This window comes from Manacus vitellinus, unplaced genomic scaffold (genome assembly GCF_001715985.3).
Source record: "Manacus vitellinus isolate BGI_N305 unplaced genomic scaffold, ASM171598v3 scaffold_41_pilon, whole genome shotgun sequence".
Classification (NCBI taxonomy): Eukaryota; Metazoa; Chordata; class Aves; order Passeriformes; family Pipridae; genus Manacus; species Manacus vitellinus.
The window spans coordinates 6,703,822-6,727,408 of record NW_021940545.1 but is presented as its reverse complement, the minus strand read 5'-3'; the positions used below and the strand labels follow the sequence as shown (position 1 = coordinate 6,727,408).

At 48.6% G+C, this 23,587-nt stretch overlaps 1 protein-coding gene across 1 annotated transcript in view; it reads right to left on the bottom strand.

Annotated features, from left to right (window-relative positions):
• Positions 1-21,768, bottom strand: part of CADM1 (cell adhesion molecule 1) — a 51,662-nt gene extending 29,894 nt beyond the window's left edge. Inside the window, exons 1-6 of the mRNA XM_018078646.1 lie at positions 21,690-21,768; positions 15,112-15,258; positions 13,876-14,028; positions 11,345-11,482; positions 9,487-9,642; positions 1,495-1,594 (exon numbers count right to left, since the gene is read on the bottom strand). Of these exons, the coding sequence (XP_017934135.1) occupies positions 1,495-1,594; positions 9,487-9,642; positions 11,345-11,482; positions 13,876-14,028; positions 15,112-15,258; positions 21,690-21,768 (773 nt within the window). The remainder of the gene's footprint in view (positions 1-1,494; positions 1,595-9,486; positions 9,643-11,344; positions 11,483-13,875; positions 14,029-15,111; positions 15,259-21,689) is intronic.
• Between the last annotated feature and the right edge of the window lie 1,819 nt (positions 21,769-23,587).

Below are 23,587 nucleotides of genomic sequence, written 5' to 3'. Positions count from 1 at the left end.
CTCCCTGGTCTTTTTTTCCTGAGCTTCCCTCCGCCAACATCTAATGTTGCCAAATTTTGCAGAGAAGTTATTTTATTTAACTGGAGAAACCTCCCCCTTCCTCTGAAACCTCTGTAAAAGATTTCATTAAATCTCTTTGTCTTAAAAACATGAAGCTAAACCCAGCCCATTATTTTACTGTATATTTTCTTAGCTTTGGGAGACCCAGATGAAGTGACCTAGAGAAGCCAATTCCCAGCACATCACCAGCATCACATAATGTGCCGTGGAGGCTGCCGGGGAGATGTGTCTGTCCTATTTAACATGGGAATGTCTTACTCATAGCCTGGAAGAAAAAAGTGTAGAGAAGCCTGTTCACGAGATTCCCAGTTGATAGCAAATGGGAGGCACTGCAGGTACCCACGGGAGCAGGAATGCAAAGGGGCTTGGCAGGCTCTGAGCAGGGAATAGCTATTAAATGGAATTCAGCAGGGACGTGCCAGTCTCTGATGGACAGGGAAGGAAGTGGCCTTGTGCCAAACAGAAGAAACTGGGAAGTGGGAATCAAGAAAATACTGTGGGAGGGGAGGTAGGCTACCAGGGAGGATGAGGGCAGCCTGAGCCTCCTCGGTGCTGGGCGCTCACCCTGCCTGTGTGGCCGAGCTGGGTGGGGTCCAGCTCCCTATGCCCATTGTGATGCCCCAGCTCTGGGCACGCTACCAAGGAGGCACTGACAGATCCCAGGGATGTTTGCAGAGATCTTATGGACATGATGAAAATAAAGAAGGATAGTAAATAATTGACAGCCATAAATCCAAGTGGAAGAGAAAGTATTTTAAAAAAAATAAAGCCGACAAAACTTAAATTAGAACAGCAATGAAAGTGTGGGAGAAAATCTACCCTCCCTTGCCAGGATTTTTCTAATGCATGAATTTCTTCAACTGTCTAAGAAAGCCTCAAGGGCTTGGCAAGAAGAGGAGAGAGAATAAAACTTGAATTCCATAAAAACCACACAGGGCACCAAAAGGGAGGAAAACCATCACACAGTCAGTACAAGCAGAAGGACGGACTGCCTTACCTGAGGATCCATCCCACTTCCCCAAGGGCTCAGTGCTGTGGTGACCTCCACGGGCCTCAGCAGCAGCCTCTGACCTCGCTTTTGCAGATTAACTGAACCCAAGATTAATTGCAGATTAATGCCACCCAAGCCATTCCCTGGGGGAAGAGGTGTCCAGTTGGGAGCCTTTCCCTTCTGCACTGGAGGGCTGCTGTGCAGTGGCCGGGAAGAGCTCTCCTAGGAGCTCTTCCATTGGAAATCCCTTGGCCATTAGGTACACAGGGATAAATGCAAATAAACCCAGATGTCTTTAGCACACAGCAGATGCTCAGGTGCAGGAAGTGTCTCTCCTTCACTCTGGGACATTGTCTTTGCAGCAGAGAATGGCAACAGCGGGGATGATGACGCCCCGTCATCGCCGGCCACCCCGCACCATCCCGGGGAAGGGTCCAACTTACTGTGGCTTTCCAAAGGCTGTGCATGTCAGCTCCAGCGGCTCCCCTTCTCTCGTCAGGCCTTGCAAGGGGTAATTCTGAGAAACCCGCACTTGAGGCTTATCTGCAGGACACAAAACATCGCTCTGTGAGCCCTCGGTCACGCCGGGGCCGCCGCCGCTCCCCCTCGCCCGCTCTGTGCCCGCAGCAGGAGAAGGTGAAGCTGGCGGCGCCTCGGATCGCACCACGGCACTTCCCAGGAAAGACATTTTGCTGCACACTTTATCTGTGAACTCGCTCAAGCTAAAAGGAACTCGTTTGCCTTCACACTGAGGTGAAGCGGTGCCCGGAACTGACAGGTTTTGTGGTGTATGGGCGGTTCTGGCACCACAGCACCCGGAGCCCACGGGTGTGAATACGCTGGGCTGGACAAGAGATGCTTGTTAGATACACAAACAGAGCCACAGCCACTGCTGCCTTTGTGTAAACAACAGGATGTTGTATTTTGTCCAGACGAAGCTCCTCTAAATCCTACAACAAACAGAGAATTAAAGCATGGATAGTTAGGGAGCCAATTCAAAAACACTTTAGAGTAAGACCCTGCAGGAAAAAGAAAAGAGCCAAACCGCAAACCTAGAGTCCACAATTAAAAAATTCATTACCTCCCACAACTGAAACAGAGATTAAAAACGCAATCTGAGCTGTAGCTAAAACGTTATCAGCGCAGGAAATCAATTCAAGGCTACAAGTGCCATTAAGCCATAGATATTTTTCAGGAATTTACTCAACTGTAAGGAACAAAGGAAGGCAAAAAATCAGTATGCATAAAGGTTGAAACCATTTAAATGTTTCTATTTCCTTTGAGAGTAACTGCTACCCAAAATATTGGCTGGCTGCATTTTATTAACTGTGTTTAACTCATTAACATGCCTCCTATGGAATAATAGAGATTAGGAAAAAAACCCTGCGTGTCAGGATTTAACCAATTTAAACTCTCATAATTTTCAGTAATGGAATAAGCTACATGAGTAAATCCTCTCCCGAGATGACTCCACCACAACATTTCATCAACTAATCCCCGTTACAGATGCTCCTCGCAGCTCTGGAACTGGGGTGTCCCTGCGGGCTGGGGGGGTGTCACCAGCCCCGAGGCCAAGTCCCAATCCCATGGGAAACAGGGCAGCCTTGGCGTGCTGGAAAGTGTGCTCCAGCCCTGGCAGGGATGTGGCAGCAGCACTGCACAAGGAGCACGGGAGGACGAGTCCAGCCCAGCCTTCCGCAGCCGGTAAATCACCCGCCGCATCCCCAGCGCTGCACTCGGGCTCAGCCACTCCCGTCCACAATTCCCACCCCCGGCCATCTGCTCCCCTCTCACGATGTGCTTTGCGGCAGCACCACCAGCCCATGCCAGGAGCACGGATACTGTTATAGTCATGCTGTGGAAGGAGCAGGAAACCTCCCAGTTTACCCAGCACACAGGGAATGCAGTGAGGAAGCTCTGTGCTTGCCTTTGCCGTTTGCCTCTCCTGCTGCTCCCATCCCCTTTCCATTAGCTAAGTTTTAGTATTTCTAATGAGTTGTTTACCACTGACAATTACTTATGGAAATCAGGAGGAATACACTGTACTCCTTGCTGTATGAAGAAGGAACTGCCAACTCTGTGAGCTCCCACCAAGCCAGGTGAGCCCTTCCACTGCCACTTTCCAGCCCCAGAGGCTTCATTAAACCAACAGTGGCAGCGATGTGGACCTGTCCCATTTGGATCTGGGCAACATCAAGGTGTCACTTGTAACAGAAATCTGCGTCTGTCAGCACATGTACCCACACTGGTGAAGCCAAGAGCTTCCCAACAGTTATCACAGCAAACGTCTCTCCCGAGTAGGGACTTGCCAGCACAGCAGGAATTACAGCAGGCACTTAGGAAAACATTTCCCAAGCCTGAAGGACTCAGAGGGATGGGTGGGCACTCTGGAGGACCAGCTGGCATTAGGCTCATTGCATGCAAAAAAAAGAAATTTCACCCACCAATCTGGAGGGGTGGTGGTGTCTTTCTTCCCTTTGTTTAAGGACGTGCCTTTCGACAGTCTTAAATTCTACTTCCACTGCTCACACCCTGCCTCGCACGAAGCGAGTGTATTTCCCTCGGATTATGGACTCGGAGAGCAGCTCTGTGAAATGCCGAGCGCTGTGGGACCCCCAGCCCGGCTCCTGCGCGGGGCTGTGACATTTACAGCGCACACGGGCAGAGCCCTGACGGTTCCAAAGCCTGGACCAGCCGTTTGCCACCGCTCTGTTAAAAGGGCCCCGTTCCAGCAGCAACATCTGTGGCTGTATAACGTGGGGCGACGACTGTCTCGGGTTGTGACACAGGATGCAAGGTAAGAAGTGGCAGTTTTTACCACCAAGTGCATTCCAGCAGCCCGAAATCTTCAACTTGGAACTTCATCACACCACACCACTGGATTACTACATAAAAATAAACACTTGCATCTATGCACCCAAGCCCCTGTGTGCTCCACGGCAGCCAATTAGACCCAACAACTCACAGCTATTTCCTACTACGCCTCTTTCTAGCGGCTTAAAAAAAACAGCCTCGTAATTTAATAAGGCACCTTTATTAAACTAAATTCATTCAAAAGCTCAGAGTGATATACAAGGTTAAATACCAGTCATCTAAAGGTTACGCTGTAGCAGCAACCAATTTGAAAAACTTATTACAAAGCCTTTCTGCATTTGATGAGATTTCTTGCACAACAGGAGAGGTGTGTGTGCCTGAGCATCGGGGACCACTGGGGAATGCAACACCCCCCAGAGGGACCATGCACCCCAAAATCCTCCTTCTCCCCTCAGGATGCCACTGGCCACCCCAGGCTGCACCTACTGCCTTTCACAGCTTTCAAGCTCCGTGGTCGGGAATTTACCAAACCACTCCAGTTATTCTGCATTTGTCCCAGTTCTTCCGTTTTTAGCTGCTCACCCCATTTCTGCACCATCAGCAAAGATTATTAACAGCGACTTTTTAAGAACTTCAAATACTTCAACTGAACAGCATCAGGCCAAGCACCCAGGCCCCTGAGTTCCCTCTAAAAATACCAGCACTGCTGATTACTCCCTAATGACTATCCTTTGAGATCTGCCAGTTAGTGATTTCTTAATCCATTTAAACATGTGCTTCATCGATAATGCTTAGATGTCATTAATCAGCCGAGATAAAATGTTACACTGAGTTTGGGCCCTTACAAAAGCCTAAGCCTATTATTTCCACCCGTTTCCTTTCATCAGGCCAACCCACGATCTTGTAGGTAGGAGAGCTCACCGCCCCCAAGCCTGGCAGCAGGAGGATTTGGCAAAGCTGGCTCCTCGTGTGCCTGGGGTACCACGGTGCTCCGGCTGGCACAGCCACGGGACCCTCGCTGACCACCAGACAATATGCTCCCTGCTGAGGCTGAACACAGCCAAAAAAAGGCTTCTCCCCAAGTGCTGCTTTGGGAAACCAGCACACAGTGTCTTCAGCAGTGCCAGACCCTGGCCAACAGAGAAACCTGCAACAAGGACTCTGTCAGGGATTCAGAGGAACAGGCTCTGGCCTGCACTGAGAGATGAGGTGCCGGGTCCAACTTTAAAATATGTTTTCTGATCCATGTACGAATTGCTGACGCGCCTCTTGGCAAACCCGGTGCCAGATGGCATCCCTGGGAGCACCATCCACAGGCCAAGCCGTGTTCCTGCCCACTGGAGGTAATTCCAGCCCCAGCATTTCCCAGATAATGCTTTACACATCTCCCTTCAGGTGGGCACTGCTTTGTCCAGCTCCTCATCCCTGCTCTGTTCTGTGCCCAAGGGAGCTACTCAAAAACCTGACTTCTGTAAGTCTCTGACCTCACCCGGGGCAGAGCAGGAGGAATGTGGTCTTCAATGCTAAAAGAAATCAGCAAAGTTAAGACTGATCTGCAGGTGTAAACACGACGGCCACCTCTATTCCAAATTCCAGCGGGGATGCTCATCAGGAATGCGCCCTGCGTCAGAGCCAGCCCAGCCCGGCAATCCCCTGCCTGCTCCTCACCTCTGACAAGGACGAGAGGCTGCACTGCTGATTTTCAGCCAAAATACAGAAATCTATTCAATAAATAGATCCCGTGTTTAAAATAAGGAACGAGCGCAGGACTGGCAGGTCACAACTTGTCTGGAAGAGCCTGTCAGCCCCAAACACGACTCCGCAAAATTCACCCTCAACAAAAGCAATTTAATCGCTTTGCTTGTCGCGGGAAAAGGAATGCCAGAGCCCGACAGGCATTTTGGGGATAAACACTTCTCTTTGAAATATTTAAGCACATGCTGCTGCTTAATGCCTGCGAATGGCAGAGCCCTGTCCGCCCCACACGCTCCACGCTCCCAACAACATTCCTCCGAGAAAACCTTATTAATGAGCTCGCAAACGAGCACCCAACTGGGAAATGTCACAAACAAGAGTGGCTAATGCCCCAGAAAATCAAATAACTGAACACTCGGCTGATTGTGGTGCTTTTCATATTCACTAAGAGAAAAAAAAAAAAAGTAGCTTTAAATCAAAGTTTTCTGAAGGGGTCAACACCTCACCGAACAAAACAACTCATTTATTCACTTTTAGCGATCTCCAGATGATAAATTACATTGATGTTAATCACTTCACTGCATACTACGCAATTAATATTTGCTCTGGATGGAAATGTAAGGATTACTGGAGATGAGGCAGCAAATGTATGCGGCCGATTTTAAACATAATTGGGCACAAAAAGTTCTTCCATTGCAACAGCAGAGGCTGTAACAGACTCCATCAGGGCAGACTTTAAAAGTATGTGTGTAAATATTATAAAAATGAATGCATGATTAATTATAACTTCAGAAAAGCACAAAAAGCCAACCCAGAGAAAAGGCCAAATCAAGGCTTTGACACTCACTTCCAGCACCACGTAATGAGAGAAGGAAACGCACTGCAAGGGCTCAACTCTCCCAGAATATCTGGTTCCATTCAATTCCTTAATGATATTTTAATGCATTTTGTTGCTTCATTTCCTTTCTAAAATTACACCCAACACACTGGTCTCCCATCGCTCACTGACAGATCTGAGCCACAAAAAGAGTGACTGCAGCCAGAACTGGGGATGTTTCCACACCAGTGCCACAGGGCTGTGGCTGTTCATCAGGCATGGAAGTGTTATGGCCACTGCAAATACACACCAGCCTTGGTCACACCCTGTTCTCTTTTGAGGAGCGTTACCAGGAGGGTTTCATGCACATTATGGTGCATGTTTGCAGAGCCTTCTTAACAATAACACACCCTACATCCACGTGGAAACATTTATCCTTAACTTCACCACAGGCCAGGCTGTGGCATGGGAGATAGGCAAGAAATGGCTTAGTCAATGAGTAGGGTGAGTTAATACCCAGCACTGCTGTTTTCTGTTTTTTTCTTGGAAAATAAACCCCACAACTTTTGAGTTGCACCTTAAAAAAAAAAATCTCTCCCTACTCTGAAATTTAGTCAGACAAAAAATACCTCATTATCTGAGCAGGCTCCATCCATCATCCTCCTGTTCTTCCCCAACACATTTCATGCTCCACTTGGATACATTAAGTGTAGAGAAATACGACGTCTACCGAGAAAAGCATTTTCCTGTGCCCTGCTGATGTTCTGAAGGGGTGGATCTGCTGTGCCTGTGGGGGGGCAGGCAGGATTTGTGGGGAGGGCATGTCAGAGCAGAGAGCTGAACACACAGCCCAGCTAACTGACCTGAGTGATGCCACTCCAGCTGCAAGAAAGGCAGCAACATCCACACAGGATGAGCAAGGAATTCCAGCTGCACTGCTGCAGAGACCTGGCAGCTGGGTGCCTGCAAGGTAACGTCCTGCTCAGTGGAAGGGCATGGACAGCAGCTGGAGGAGCATCCTCTGCTTGGACTGCACATCCCACACCTAAAAAGCAGCTGAGAATGGATAAGTCAGGCCTGGTTGTAGGAGCCCCAGTTCTCTCAGGGGCTGAGCCCAGCTCCATGGGAACACTGATGGAGATGCCTGTCCACGAGAACAAGAAGCTCCTCCTCCAGCCACACTCTCCCACTGGCTTGCGCATCATCATCTTGAGCCAGGAAAAGCTCAAGGGTAAGAGTTTGCTCTGAAACTGCCTCTTCTTCAAGTTGGGCCCCTCGGCAGGTATGAGATGCAGGTGTCTGGCTGTGCTCCAGCACGGTGGGTCCCAGAGCCGTTAATTGCCGGGAGCCGCGAGGTCACGGCTGTGACACCTTCCTGGGCTGGGGCTGTTCCAGCATCTGCTGCTGCCAGGGCAGGAACGGGCCGGGCTAACGGGGTCAGCTCCCAATATCTGAACATAATTGCTTTGAACAGGCTCAGAGTGTGATTCAGAACATAAAACCAAACCGTCTGAACACCCTGCTCATCTCTGTTCCCTTCTGAGGAGGCTCCAGGCCTCATTTCCCCAGACAGCTCTGGAACAGCCCAAGGGGATGATAAAAATCGGCGCTAAAGGCAGAAACCTGTGCAGGGGATGCAGCAGGACCCCCAGTGTGGGAGCTGAAGGCTGCAGGTGTCTGTAAGACACCCAAAGAACTGTGCTTTAGGGGTGCTTTGCCTGCATTGCACAGGGAAGCCCCTAAGGCTGCAAACCAAATTGACCAAGGAGGGATTTATCTGAGGAAGAAGAGAAAAAATACTTTTTTCTTTTTTTTTTTTTTTTTTTTTTTTAAAAAACAGCTGCCCTCTTCTATGCCACCAAACCATCATGATTTCAGAGGAAATCCTTCCTTGCTTCTGAAAGGAAGCCTCAAGGTTGTCTGATGCCCCTTCAACCCGGAGAGGTTCCAGTCCCTCTGCAGAACAGGGCAGATGGGATTTTTTGCTCTTCCCTGTTAAGTATTTGATCAAGCCTCACAAAGGTGCTAATGTATTATTAAAGCTAATGGAGCTCTACAAGAAATGTTAATGGACATTAAGTTTGCATAAATGAATTACACATTAGCACAGTCACAAGAAATCTCGTATCTGCCAATTTAGGCAGTATCTGATCATTCCTGTTTTCCTCATTACAGGAACATTACTTCCCGCTAGTTTTGGAGATATGAGAATTGTAACCAAGATGTTCATAATGAAACTACATAATGAAGCAGATGAAATAAATTAATACAAAACTTCCTCTTCTCCTTTCAACGTGAGGTAGTTGAAGGGAACCTACAAAAACAAGAACTTTGAATCATCTCAGCCCCCGGTGTTCAAAGCACCTGGTCCTGCTGCAGGGACTGTCCCACTTTGCTTCTGGGAGCTGTTTTGGAGCAGAGGGGCACGTGTACACAGCTCCAACATTTCCACTAACTGGAAGTCCAGCACAGCTATATTTGGGACCACAGGTATTTCCAGGTACCTGCTCAGAAACCCTGTTACTGTCACGTACAGTGGAGCAGCTCCTAAGGGAAGGGAGATGCATTATTAACACTGAACATGCAGGAAGCAGCACAAGTTGGCCTCAATCAGTGCTGCTACTGCAGATTCTGCAGAATTCCAGTCACTCTGTTGTACAAAACCCGTCGGTGCCGGATGTTCACAGTGCACAACACTGAGTTTCTTTTGCACAGTACCCAGTTTTTGCCAGTAAACTCACCACGGTGGCCAGTCGCTTTGAAGTGGGAGCAGAGAAACACTTTTCAAAGAGATAAGTAGGTTGCTAGAAGAAAAATACTCAGATTTAATCTGTTCTGACAATTATAAAGCACAGCCAGGAACCTTTGATGCAAATTCTACGTACAGAGAGTTATTTCTTCAGAGAATGAAGGTAAGTATTTATGGTATCACAGAGGGCTGGGAAAGTCGTGGCTTTGCCCGTGAAGTGGTACCAACAGTTTGGTTTCTCTTCTAAATAACACGATATAATCCTCACGGGCGCCGGAATTTTATCACGTAGCGAACGATTCCTGAACTCCCAAGTGAGCAATTTTATACATTAAGAGAATTAAAGGTTCTGCTACTCACACATGACTTCCAGGTAGCGCTGTGTCTGCAAGTCTTTGACCGCAGGGTGATCCACCAGGCAGATGACAGGGACCCCGTCGTCCTCCCGCCCCACCTTCAGCAGGAGCTGGCTGGTCACCGTGTACATGTCAGACCACTGCTCCACCTCTGACTTGCCTGAAGGAGGGGACAGAGAGAGTGGAGTGATGACAGGATGGAGCACCTGCTGCAGTCAGGCCAACTCCCTCCTGTCCATGTTCCCTTTGGACACACATCCCATCCTCCTCTCCGTCAGGTTCTGGCCAATTAAAGTCCACAGGATGTTACTGCAATGATTAACAATCCCCTTACGCCGTCCCCAAATCCCCACACTCTTAAACCAGTGAGCTACAAATCCCCCCCACTCCAACAATTAGCTACCAAAGTGATTGAACAGATTAAATTAATTAAAAGTAGTATTGCTAGGCAGGAGCATTTGCAGTGCTCTGTCTGAGGGAGGGAAAGGCAGTGCAGTGGGAGGGCAGCCCAGCTCCGGACCGGCTGCCCGAGGGATGCCAGCACAGAAACGAGCAGGATGACAACACGAGACAAGACAGGAGAAAAGGGATTTTTCCAGGAACTCAGCAAGCAGCCACTGACAGCACAGCTCTGTTCCAGTTTCAATGCTCTGATCTGTGCCTTTTTATTTAAGAATTCACAGGCAAAACACTAAGAGTTACTTCTGTAGCAGAGCTCTTCCAGACACCAAATATTTCTGTATAATATATGAGAGAGTGAAACAGGGGACAGATACAGACACACCCTGATATTTGGAGGAAAGGCTTTCCCATGGGCAAAGCCACAGTTCCTGTGATTCGTAACCCACAGCCAAGTGTCTCAGTCTCCCTAATTCTGCTAAAAAAAAATATCTGAAGACTCAGCAGGGTGAGTTGGGATTGCATGAAGCTCAGTACTCTTCCCAGAGAACAGAAAGCTGGGATTCAACTGCCAACATGAGAAAACTCAATCAAGAAGCTGGACAGGCCAGGCACAAAGGGACAAACACTTTGCCCTGCCATCCCCCAGGATGGGGAAGGGAACCAGAATGGGATCATTAACACCCTGCACACCACAGTGAGGGGACTCAGCAGGGCACCACTTTGTGTGGCAGCAGGTTTGCTGTGTGGTGGCCTGCTTGGATGCTCAGAAGTGTTGGACCTAAAGAGAGGATTCTATCCTGCCCTTGCAGGGGGGTGGGTTTGAAGTAATGAGTCTGGACTTCTCCGGAGAGCCCATCAGTGTCTCAGACTGGGTAAAGCACAAAGGTGTTGTCAACCAAGCTCACATCTACATGCAGACTTAAACTAACAGCATGTCACATGCAATCAGAGTCAGTGACTTGAATGTGCAAGTACCAGGAGCAACCAGACTTCAGGGAGTTGGAGAAACCCATCCTGGATGAATATTCAACTGAACACAGGGAAAACGCTCTATAAACAAGGGAGCCAGACGTGAAGGTGAATTGCAAATCCTTACAGCCCAAAGCGCAGACCATCCCTCTCAGACCTAAAAACAGGGCACACAGCTACACAAGCCACACAGAAACGAATTCAGTGCACAGCTCTGGGCTCCTCAAGGTCACCTGCAGTTACAGCAGGACTCCAGAACCCGGCACTCGAGGCTGGCAGGTAGGCAGAGGACCAAATGGAGTTCAGCCCCCTGCGTTAGGGAATAATCTGTCTGCCCACACAGTGCTTTGTTCCTCAGCTGGTGCTCAAAGCAGCTCGCTCCACTTTTTTCTTTTTTTCCCCTTAAACTGGTAGCAGAGAACAAACACCCAGCGTTACATAAAACACTTCAGCTCTCTGAACAAAGCAAGTGACTGAGAGGACACATCTACCGGTTAGCTCCTTGTTGCCTTTGAACCATCTGATGGTGGTGGCTGGTCTGCTGGCCATGGCAGTGCAGTTCAGCTCGATCTCTTCTCCCTCCACGGCGGTTTCTTTCTGGATATCAATTACCAAATTGCGTGGTGGGACTAGAATGGAAAACAACACAACACATACCAGATGAAATAAACATCTTTTGATCACTAACACAAGAGAAAACCTCGAGGAAAACCTGTAAAATCTACTGAAGGAAATGAGCAAACAGCATTTATTTGATCTTTCAATCAATCAAACCCTTTGATAGGTGGTTTCACAGTAATTGGAGTGAGCACTTTCACTCTCCACCAAATAATCACCGCAGTCTCACAAATTATTACTTATCAGGGTTTTAACTTTCCGTTCCCCCTCCCAGGCAGGCACCGTTCCAGGGAGAGCCGCAGCCTCCTGTGCTCCTCGGGTGTGTGCTGCTATTTAAAAATCCAGCTTGACTCCGTGCACATTTCCTGACTTCTCTGACAAGGACAGGAAACACAAAAGCTGACACTTGGCAGTGCATTACTTACCAAGCCTCTAACCTCCATAGCAATTTTTCTCTCCTGCTGTTCAGCTCCAAGGCTCAGCCGTGAGCATGGAAGCAGGCCAGCAAACATCAACTTCATTTCGGATGCTCGAAAAGCCACTGAGCACAAGCATAGAGTGGAATGCAACCACCTTGGGAACACCACTGCCTCCCACCACACTCCCACAAACCACCCCAAAACCACCCCAGCATGAGGAGGGAGCCAGCTCTGCACCCAGCCACAGGCACCACGTCTGATGACAAGTCCTTTGGGATGAAGATCTGCTGCTCTCCCATCTGCCCTAGCTCAAGACTGCCCCAAAACACAAAGCTGCAACAGTGTACTCAATGAAAAATCATCCAAAAATATCAAGAAACAGGCTGTAACTTCAGGGGGTAACAACCACTGCAGCATAGCCCAGAAATGGAACAAATGAGCTCAAAAATTACAACACTGGAATGAGGAACCTCTTCCCCATGAAAGCACCAGCAGCAAGGCAAAACCCAGGAAAAAGTGAACAGCGAGGCTTTGTATGGCAGTCATGGCTTCGGAAAATCCCAGAACTTCCAAAGGAAACTAAACTTTGCTCAGATCAATGTGATTAAGCAACTGCATAGTTCAGATGTGACTCACAGGTCTTCAAGCTAATGAAGAACAAATATGTATAAATACCATCCAGATGATCAAGTGGACTAATTAGTCACTTGTGGCTTTTCTCTAAAAAGAACAGAATGGGCTACATATTTGAGACTTTCACATGTTCCAATTAGGCAAGAATAAATCTACATTTCGTGTCACAGAAGACATGAAAGTGCTGAAGCAAACGCGCGGCTCCCTCCGAGCGCCGACTGCCAGGGGGATGCCTCGACACCTCACTCTGCTCTCCCAAGCCAGCAGCAGCAGAGGCAGATGAGCAAAATCGCTCTGGAAGAGCCTCAGATCTGGGCAACCAAAGTCTGGGCGATGAGCACGAGATCTCTGGCAGGGAACATGGTCCTGTGAGGACCAGCTAACACAGAAAACCACTCCTCTGCCCTGGCTCACTTCCTTCCCTAATTAGGGAGTCAGTAATAGGAAAGACAGGGAAGACGTGCTATCCTTGGTGTCACGGTGCCCAGTCTCTCCATACAAGTGCTAAGGCAAACTGTTCCCTTGTTCACCTTCTAATAATAGACCTTCCTCATCCTTGCCTGCTTCCTGAGCTGAGGTTTGACCTGAGCATGCAATGAAGGTGACGAGAAATCACCTGCTTTAGTGGTGTGGGGGAAAGGCAGCACACACTGGCCACGCCACAAAGCCTTCTCAAAAACAACTGAAGTACAAGGCAAGAAAACAGACTTTTCCCTCAGCTCTGAAGCATGATTCATGTTCAAAAAAAACCAAACCAAAAAAACCTGCATTATGTCTCCCACTTGAAAGACACGCAGTGCTGGCTTACAGGTGAATGAAGCGAGTACTCTGATTTCAAACACTTTCCTAGGTTGCCAGCAGTGAAACGAAATCCAACAAACTGTTTTTCCCTGTGTACGATTAAAGAGAGGAGCTGGAAGAGCTTCCCGTGCCTGTGAGCGCTGGAAAGCGCACAGAAACTTTGAAGGTGTTGATAACCACAATAGCTGGAGTAAAACTGCTTATAAACATTACTTAGCAACGTATAAAAACCTAAGACCCAAATCTCATTAAGCAAAAGAAGGAAGATTTAAACTAATCAGCAAGGGAGATCTTACATTAAGTCACCCTCCCTGATTCAGGTTCTCCCATTAATGGAGCCTTAACAGCCACTGATAATCGGCAGGAACTGCTCTAACAGTGGAGCTGCTGTCACTGCACGTGCCCGGCCTCAGCTCTCAGTGTCCAAATCCTTGCTTGAAATCCCTCTCTGGGCGGCTGCAGCTCTCCCAGCACCGCAGAGAGCCCCATCCCACTGACCCTGCGTGTCCAGGCACCACAAGGCCCCCCACGAGCCCCGACCGGGTCCTTACCGAGCACCGTAATCGTGGTGTATATTTCCTGGGGGGGGTCGGTGTAGAGCTGGCAGAAGTACCTCCCTTCATCAGAGATGGAGACGTTTGTCAGGGACACTCGGAGCTCGCTGTTGGAGAAGTTCACCAGCTGGAACCTGCTGTCCTTCAGGGCTGTGGGGCAAGCACAGCCTCGGTGACTGTGAGGAGAGATGCAGCATCCCCTTCCCACCACACCACAGTCCCAGAGGTCCCTACAGAACAGCAGCACATCGAGGCACCCCTGGGTTCCTGACCAGCTTCCATCCCACTTCTTACCTTGAAGTCAGACCTATAAAACCTTTCTGGTCTCAGATAATTTCAAATAATCAACACAAGCAAATAACAGGGCACAGCATCAAATCTTTGGACATGGTTTTATTATCAGAGGGCTTAGGGATGTGTTGGTAAAATGCTGATGGTATTTACACAGCCCTGTCACTGCCTAATGCACTCAGAGAGATCATGAACGAGAAAGGAATTGGGAGAAGCAGAGTTTAAAATTACTGTCCAGTAATGGCCTCCCAAATTCTTTTAAGAATTTGGAAACTGAGCTTTTAAAATGTCACCAGCCAAACACGAGGGCCTGGAACAACAGCAAACAGGAACGAGCCAGGCCCAGCCTGTCTTTGTGGGTGGACCATACCCACATCAGAAGGGCACAGGGTTTGTTGTGTCTCTCCACAGTGCTGGGCACAGGGTACAGCTGTGTCCCAGACCCACAGGGACATTAACACAGATCATCTAAACTGTCTCACTGCAGCCACTGTGGCATTGCCACCACTAGACAGAAAGCCAGGCTCATTCACTGGACGTGCAAGTGACGTGAGAGTTCGGTTTGGGTATAAAACAGCACAGATTGTCCTGAAATTCTCAGTCTTTGGAACGGAGAGATTACCTCTGAGAACATTGCGCTGTCTCGGTGTCGCCCTATTCAATTTGTTTGTGTCAGCTAAATATTTGGCACTCAATTGCAATTCACCCTGAATTACGACAATCAATTCCTATTGCAAAGTAAGACGCTCTGACTTTTAGAGGGGACCGTGAAGGTTTCCATTAAGGAGAGAGATTATGATTCTCTGTCTCACCTACCTCCACAGAACCAACTGAACTGTAAGTGCCCAGCATTACCCTAACAGGAGACACCTCTGCAAACGCCGTCTCCTGAGCGCGAGTGAGGTGCAGAAGTCGTAATCAAACGAGGAACAACAAACTTACGCCTGAAGTCTCTGAAATAGATGGTCTGCCTGTTGGGGTTCAGGAGCTGGATCACCGAGTCGTCGCTGTTCTTGACGCGGCAGCTGATGGTGGCAACGTCCCCCTCCACCACTGTCACATCCTCCGTCACCAAGTTCTGACCATCGCCTGCAGGACAGAGCAAAGGCAGAACTCAAGGTCAGAAATGACACCAGTGAGTCTCATTTGGGAATGAAAACCTCCACTGACACCGATAGAGGAACACTGGCCGGCGAGCCCTCGGCTCTGGGTGGCCAGTCAGCTAGCCACCACTAAATTACAGAGGAGCAATGGGAAGGGGACTCTGCCATGGGAATAGTGGAACAAGGACTACTGCCACGCATTAAAACACCAAAAATTCGCTTCCCCTCTCAACAGATGAATTTTGTTAAATTACCTTGAAAGAACAACTCGCTGTAAGAAGCACTTATCCTCTGACTGGAGCAGACAGACTTCAGGGAATCAGTCGTTACTCACTCTGTGTAATCAGGAGGTGCTATTAATGTCCAGAGGCAGGAAAAAAAAAGGATCCCATGCAATTATGCTGTGGGAGCCTTGTAATCATTTACAGGTCATCACCCCAAAAACTCTCCTCCTAATGAACCGAATCAGTGCATCACCCGCACGCTGAGACGTTCGCCTCCAACACCACAGAACACAGGGGAGGGGAGGGGAAAAGCACTTTGCATTTCAATTTTTCCGTAGCTATTGGGAATCAAAGTGGGAGAAATGTTGAGACTTTGATTGCCAATTTGCCAAAAGAAGTGCAGGTACACTAATGGGCGCCTGGCCACGGGCTGACGGTCAGGAGCATCCTCTCCTGCTCCACAGCTGCCTGTGCACAGGGAGTGGCAGGAGACAGCCCAACTTCCACCTTAGCCATGAGAAAGCCAGGATTTGGATAAAGTTTGTGCACAGCAAATCTGGGGATGGTATTCATACCCCAGTTTTCTCTCATCCTGCACTCTTCTCCATTTTTTTTTCCTTTCTTTCCAACTTGAATTCATTATTTGACATCCCTTGTAAACTAATGTTTGACAAAAAGATGCAATGTTTGGAGAGACTGATAAACCATCAGACACCTCTCCACATCCAATGGACACCGAGCTGAAGTCTGGGCACATTCTTCTGCCTTCCCAGCACAAATTTTGTTTCTCCAGATTGATGAACTTTGAAGTGTAACAAGAAAAGTTATCGAACACCTACATTGGAGCACAGACCCCCCCCTGCAACAGGGGCAAAGAGCCTGTCCTGCACATCTGCCTGGTTCCTGCTCCACGTTCTCTGCATCAGGATGAAGCTGGTCCAGCTCCATGCCCTCAGAGCAGATGAGCATCCAGCCACCCCATCACGCTGACAACACCCTTAACACAGCCCTCTTGAACCCTGAAGACAAGTGGTCTTGGCAGTCCTGGGTTTATGGTTGGACTTGATCTTAGAGAGCTTTTCCAACCTAAATGATTCTATTCTGCCTGTGGGGACAGGTTCTCAAATCCCAAGGGCCATCACAGCAGAGCTCTGCCACTGCCTGTGCCACATCCCATATCCCCACAGCCAGGCTGTGGCATCAACGAAATCAAACATCTCAAAAGTGGTTCATGCAAAAATATTAAACATTACTAACTACTTCTGGGGAATAATTTTATCAAACCCATTCAAAACAAGGTTCTTGCACAAGGATCAGCTTGATATGTTCTCATAAACGCAATATTCCCTACAAATCATTAACAAAGCTATTAAGATTCGATTTCCATCTAAGCAATTATTGCCAGCATATTTTTTTACATTTACTTTAAAAGACTCAATCCTATTTTCAATTCATTAAACTGTTCCTTGCGTTTACTGAATTTTACATCAGCTTAGAAGACTATCTGAATTAATAAGAATTACAGTAGAAGTAATTTAGAAATAAATTATTTGAAGTTCAAGCCACTGAAGCTTTTCAGGCCAGGATGCTGCATTAAACCTGCCGATGGATGGCTGCAGAGTCCAGCACCTCGGTCTGGGCTGGCATCAGTTCCCTCTGAAGGAGGCATTTATCTGGGTTAATGACAGGCAGGGTGCATGTAAGGACACGCTGAGCCCCCCCTCAGCCTGGAGCAGTCACAGCCTGCTGGGCTTTGCCATTTATTCTGAATCAAAGGGTGTCTAATCCACCGCTGTCTGCTCCGCTGACCCAAACGTGGCACCAGCACATACCCCTCCAGATCTGGGGTGTCTGTGCTCCCACCTGCTCCTGCTTACCAAGACAGCAAAGTTATTTCCACGAGCAGCGTCAATTACTAACTCCAAATTAAATAAAAATGCAATGCAAAGTGAGAACTCTTTAGACCCATCCTCACGTCAACACCTTGGGAAGTTTCTCCGTAAATATTTATTGTCAGTATATAAGTATTTTGAGGAGCATTAAAGTAGACACATCTAGAGCATGACAATATTTTGGAACAGAAAAGGACAGACTGGGGAGGGGAGATGGAAGTTTATGGACCCAACGGGGAATTTCAGAGCTGAGAGAAGCAAAAGAAGGTTACTGTTGAGAATCAACTTTAAATCCTCTGGCAAGGCTTTGAGGGGGCAAAGCACGAGCAGATATAACAGGAAAAACCCCAAGAGAATTGCATGGGTCAGATTTTCATCTATAACACGTGAAGGGACTGTGAAAGCCCCTGTGCAATGTCCATGTATCAGACCAAAACTCCCTACTGGCACTCCAGTACGAAGGACAAATCCTCACCCCAGCGTGTGACTGACTCCAGCGCATCTCACGGAATTCCGCAGCCGGAATTGGGTGTGTGCAGGGCAAGGGGGAGGGAAAACGCCCTGTGTGCTTCCTTCATTACCCAAAGCAACTCTCTGGCTTCATTCACTGAATCTCCCTGTGCAAGGTGAAAAACGACATCGTGTTTTATACTTACTGGAAGGGGGAGTGAGGCGGGGGAACACAACGCTTGAGGGACGCTTTGGCTGCAACCTGCACAATTAATTTCTGCACTTGTCTTCCTGCCTTAGACCACTGCAGTCTCTGCTCTTAAGGCTGCACACAGACACAGCCAAGTAAATTGTGTTTCAAAAGTTCCCCTCAGCTGGACACAGCCCAGGGACCTTGGCTCACATGCAGCGGTCACATTTAAAATCAATTCTCTCTCCGCTTGTAGCACACCGGGGTACAGGGAAGCGCCAGGGAGAGGAGAGGGAAAGATTAAAAATACGTGCTGGGGAGCACGATTCTTCAATTTCTACGGAATTTCTAAGCAAGCCCGAGCCACAGGTATCCCAGTGTGAGCAGTGGCACTGCTGGCTCAGTCTGCGGGATCCCGACACAAACGCTTTCCAAGGAAGGGGAGTTCTCATTACACCTGAACTATGTAAGCTGGTAAACCTAAACAAAATTCCTCTTAATAAATTGAGTCAGAAGAAACAACTCACACAGATACACAAACTGTCTATTCACACACTCGAGGAAAAAAGCAGCACAATGTTCCACGCCCAGAATTAACACAATTTGAATGTCAACACTCATCTATCAGTTTCAGGGACCTAAAAGGAATGTGGTGGTTAAAGAACCAGCCAGAGCTGACACAAGCAGGTTTACAAACACTGAGCATCCTCTTCCCCCAGAAGCTTTGTCTCCTTCATGTTTTTTCTCTTGGCTGACCAGATTCTCTGCTCTCTCATCCATCACAGAGAGCTTCATCTCCTCCCTTTAACACAATCACCACAACTGGTGTTTTGGGAAGAGCACAGAAACCAAAGAGAATCTTGGTCGTGATCAGATACAGGAAAAAGGAGGAAACTCAATTGCCATTTAATTACTCTGCAAATTTGCTTCTAGGAGGGAGAGAAGAACAGCCAAGGCAGTGCTGGGAGAAGCTGCTGGAGCTCCACCCACCCAGGCTCCAAGTCTTGAGAGACTGTTTTACAAAGCTGCAGTCATCACAGTTGAACTTTGGAGAGGAACGGACAATCCACACTGATTGTGCTGGCAAGAAAAGGCAATTGCTTTTGAGGGAGTTAATTTCGTGCCATCTTTTCACGGGCGAGAGAATGGCAACAATTTGGGACCAGGTTGCCCACAAAACACACGAACAGTGGCCGTGGCCTGCAGTGCACAAGGGCAGGGCTGCAGCTGGAGGGTCCTGTGCCGGCACACACGGATCAGGGTGGGCAGCGACGCTTCCAGCCCGCACTAAAGCCAGCCTGTACTCCTTGAGGTGTGTTTGGGGCACACCAGGACAGGGCTGTTCTCATCCACTCGCACAGGGAAGGTTACTGTGAAAGGTTGGGGTGAAGGGAAGGCAGGAGAAGAGGCAGCCTCCTGCTCCTTCCAGCCATGCACAGTCCCCAAGGGAAACCCTCCAAGGCCACAGAGCCTGGAGCCAGACCTGGCACCTCTGAGCAATTCTTCTGTCAGTGTGACCCTCACCCTCAGAGGAAAATTTTGTTTTCCTTTAAGATCCACAACTAACCTTTTGAAACAGCAACTTTCTCTTCTAATAAGATGTAATTACCAGCTTTATGACCCCGAGTCAAGCCTCTCTGAGATTTTCCCAGAATTCGAGTAGCTCTTATTCTCTCTTCAGCATCCTCTCCATAGCCAGCAACAGACTCAGCAACTCCAGTTCCCAGGCAAAAAGCTCTTAAAAAAAAATAGTAATAGTGGCAAAAAAAAAGATTTCTAGAAAAATCTCATTTCTGAGTTTGTTCTATGCAAGTCTGTCAGCTGCAACACATGGCTGGGGAGTTTTGCTGAACACCAAGAGTAACAGGTTCTATCCAGGAAGGTGCAGCTGAGCCAAACCAGGCAGAGCTTGCTCAGTGACATGAAGGGAAGGGATAGGGCAACTCCACGTCTCTCTCTGGGAGCGACTACAGCAAATTGAAATGGTAATACTCACCTGGTATTCAGATTTTTACTTTCAAATTTAATGCATGTTATCATTTCTTTATTGCTGCACCAGGTTTAAAAGAACTGCTTTGAGAAAGGGCACTGCTGCTGGATGATTCTGCTGCTGCCAGGTTTGGGATCACCTGGTGATGCTCAGAGCATCAGTTCCTATTTAGGGGGGGGAAATGGAGGGGTGGGAGGAATTATCATTCACAGAACCTATTCCCAAAACATTACTATGGTGGATCTGTAAACACAGATGGCTGATGGCCAAGGCAGTGCACTGCCAGCAGAGGCACGACTCCCTGGTGACCTACAAGGTATCAGAGGTGTCAGCAGAGCCAAGACAGACACTGGCCTTGCCCTGTGTGCCCACAAGCAGGGGCGGTGGAAGACGCTTCCCACTCACTTGCACCTGTTCCACACGTGGCTGCCATGCTGGGTGGCTCTTCCCACAGGCTTCACCACCAAACCCAGGGCAAACAACGTGTACACGTTTAAGGACAAGCAACCATGAGACCCAGGCAGATCCCACCCCTGATCCACGCACAGGACCAGCTACCACAGGGCTCCTGCTCCTGGTTGTGTTGAGCCTCCCTGACGCTGTTTGCAGGAACAGAACCGCTCCTGCTGCTCGGCATCCTCGGCGCCAGGATCTCATCTCCTTGTCACAGGCTGTGCTCAGCCCCAGCAATCACAGGGACCTATTTCCCCTCCTTCTCAGCACATATTTTCGCGAGCGAACGCTTTCGGCACCTTTGCGCGGCGCCCGCCCCGCTCCCCGCTCGCACCCGCCGCAGTCACACTTCCCCTGAATTACTCTCCGCATTCAGAGGGAATGTGCAAGATGGTGCTAAAAATTACTTATTGTGGGGAGCGAGTTTACGCTATGAAACAGCCACTTCAGAGAAATATACTGCAAATTCAAGCGAGTTGTGCACAGATATTAAATTTGTGGAGAAAAGAAATGCCGCTGCCACCTTTATGGCTTTTCTGGCTTAAAGAGTAAGAATAAAGGATGACAATAGCTCTGAAATTACACTGGAGGCTGCACTGACTTTAAACATAGTGAATATCTGTGTGATGCAATGGCATCGGGGAATTCTTTCCACTGGTTTGAAACCAAAACGGTACAGGGACAGAAATCCTGTGCTATGACTGAATTAAAATATTTCTCTGGACCTTAGGAATAAGATCCTTTTTTCTGCCATGAAAACCTCTGGGCAAAGGGTTTTCAGCCTGAACTGGTTTCTTCAACCCCCCTCGCACTCCTGTCGTCGCGTCCGCGCAGATTTATGATCCGTCACCTGTGCTGGGATTAGATGTCACCCTTGTCTTTCTATTACCCAGATATTGATAGATCAAACTCCCCGGCCATACATCGCCTGTCCCTTCAAAGGTTACCGTCGGTGGACACCGAGGATCAATATCCATCTGCTCTGTCACCGACCAGAGGGGACACGGCAAATGCTGCACCGGGAGCCCGGCGAGGAGGCATGGCAGCAGAAATCTGTTGCTCTGCACATCTCAGGTTTTTATCCCACATTTCTAATAAATCCTGTGATGAAAAGCAAATTACCACAATTGCCAGAAATTAAGTCCTTCAGGATACAACTGTATTTCAAGCTAATGGGACTGAATCATTTGGAGGAAGAATCCTACGAGTCACACTCACCACAGTGGAGCTTCTGTTGTCTACAAGCACAGCGACACGTCTTGCTGACATGGCCAGCATGGAAAGCTGTGTGGGTCATTTAGAGCTCATTTCTTAACCCACTGGACACTTCTTAAATAAAAGATGTTGCTACAGCAGCTCTTTATTTTGTTAATATCTCTCTACCTACCTACAGAGGGATGCTCAGTTTCAGCAACTTTCCAGAAGAAGAGTTTTAAGAAAGAGAAGCAGCTGATCTCTTGCTTTCTTTCTGGAAGTTGATGGTCCATTGCCAAGACAGTAAAGGTCACGTACTAAAGACTGTCCTGCTCCCAGAAGGTCAGAGGTTTACTCAGGTGTCCCCCCAAGGACTCTGGTACGAGCAGCTCCTCGGCTGCTGCACAGCAGGGAGACAGAAGATGTTTTTGTGGGAGGATCTGAGAAGGGCAGGCTGCTGAGAAAGCACTCGATGGATGCTGTGGGTTCTGAGAGGGCTGTTGGGGGACATTCAGGGGCAGAAGCAAGAAGAGTGCAGAGGAGAGAGCAAATAGGCAGGAAAGGGCAAAGCTGTGCATGGCCTCAGAAGAAATACAGTCAGGGACCTTTGCCTCATGTTCCTCCTGATGCCTGTCCATCACTACCAGCCATCACCTGCCAAGGACACCACCTAAAATCCACCCCTGCCATGCCCCCACCACTGCTCAGAAGCAGCATCAGCAAGGGAGAAGGTTTGACAACACAAGACGGTCCCAGCAGGCCACTGCTTCCATTCAGTGTGTTTAAATAACACAGTTAGGATCAACACACATTTATTATTAATGGTGCCCTAATACAGAATTCCTTATCTGCATTTTATCTTCCAGCTACCTTCCTACCAAGGACACCCACAGCCCAGATCCAGGGAAGGAGACCTTGATTAATCCCGAGTTTCAAACACAGGTGGAATTTCCTTTCCCTGTCATAAGCTGCTCCATGGGGAGCTGAACCCTGATGTACAGCAGGTGGCTGCAGGTAAGAGGAGGGAGCACTGATGAAATACTTGGTTTTCACCATCAGTGAGCATGTTCAATGCATTTCCCTGACCAGAACAGTGTTGTTTAACAGCACCTGCTGCCTCACACTCCTTTCTGTCTCTGCCACATGGGTAAAGCTGCAGCAGCCCCTGCCAAAACCTGAGCACAGGAGGAGAGAATTTACACGTTTGCAGGTTTGTCACCATCACTGTCACCTCTGGTTTTGCCCTGCAGTGGCCAGCAGCAGCCACCTGCCTCGCACTGAGCATGGCACTGCTCACACCCTGAGCTGGGGAGGGAGCTCCCCATCTGCTCCCTGTCCACCTTCCCCTCAGCCGACAGATCCACGTTCCTGCAGGTTCACTTGGGGACAGGGCAGGGGATTGTCTCACAGCATCACCCACAGACCATCCCTCCCAGGGACCCCCCCAGCCCACGCCCGCACCCCCAAACACTGTCACCTCCAGGGGCCCTCTGCCCCCTCCAGGGGCTCTGGGACGGTGTCACTGCCACAGCTGCTGTGGGACACTCTCGATGGATCTGACAGCACCTGTCCCACGTGCACCCCCAGAACTCCCATCAGCCAGAGCGACAGGGTTTCCAGCAGCACGGAGTCCTGTTTCAAGTCAGATGATGGGTTTCGTTGTACTCTAATGAGCAGATATGTCTTATATCCATACCTGTAACCCATTTTTCTGGCAGATTTTTTCACATCCTTTTTATTTTTTACTGTCAGTAGCATCTGTCACAACGTGCAGCTTAATAATCTTTTTTAAACCCAAGAAATCTGTATTTCCATAAAGCACCCACGATGAATTCTGATCAACATCAGCCCAGTCTCTCCCCTACAGAAAGGACCTCCCTTCACCACCTGCATATTTAAGTCTGAAATCTTTAGTTCACCAC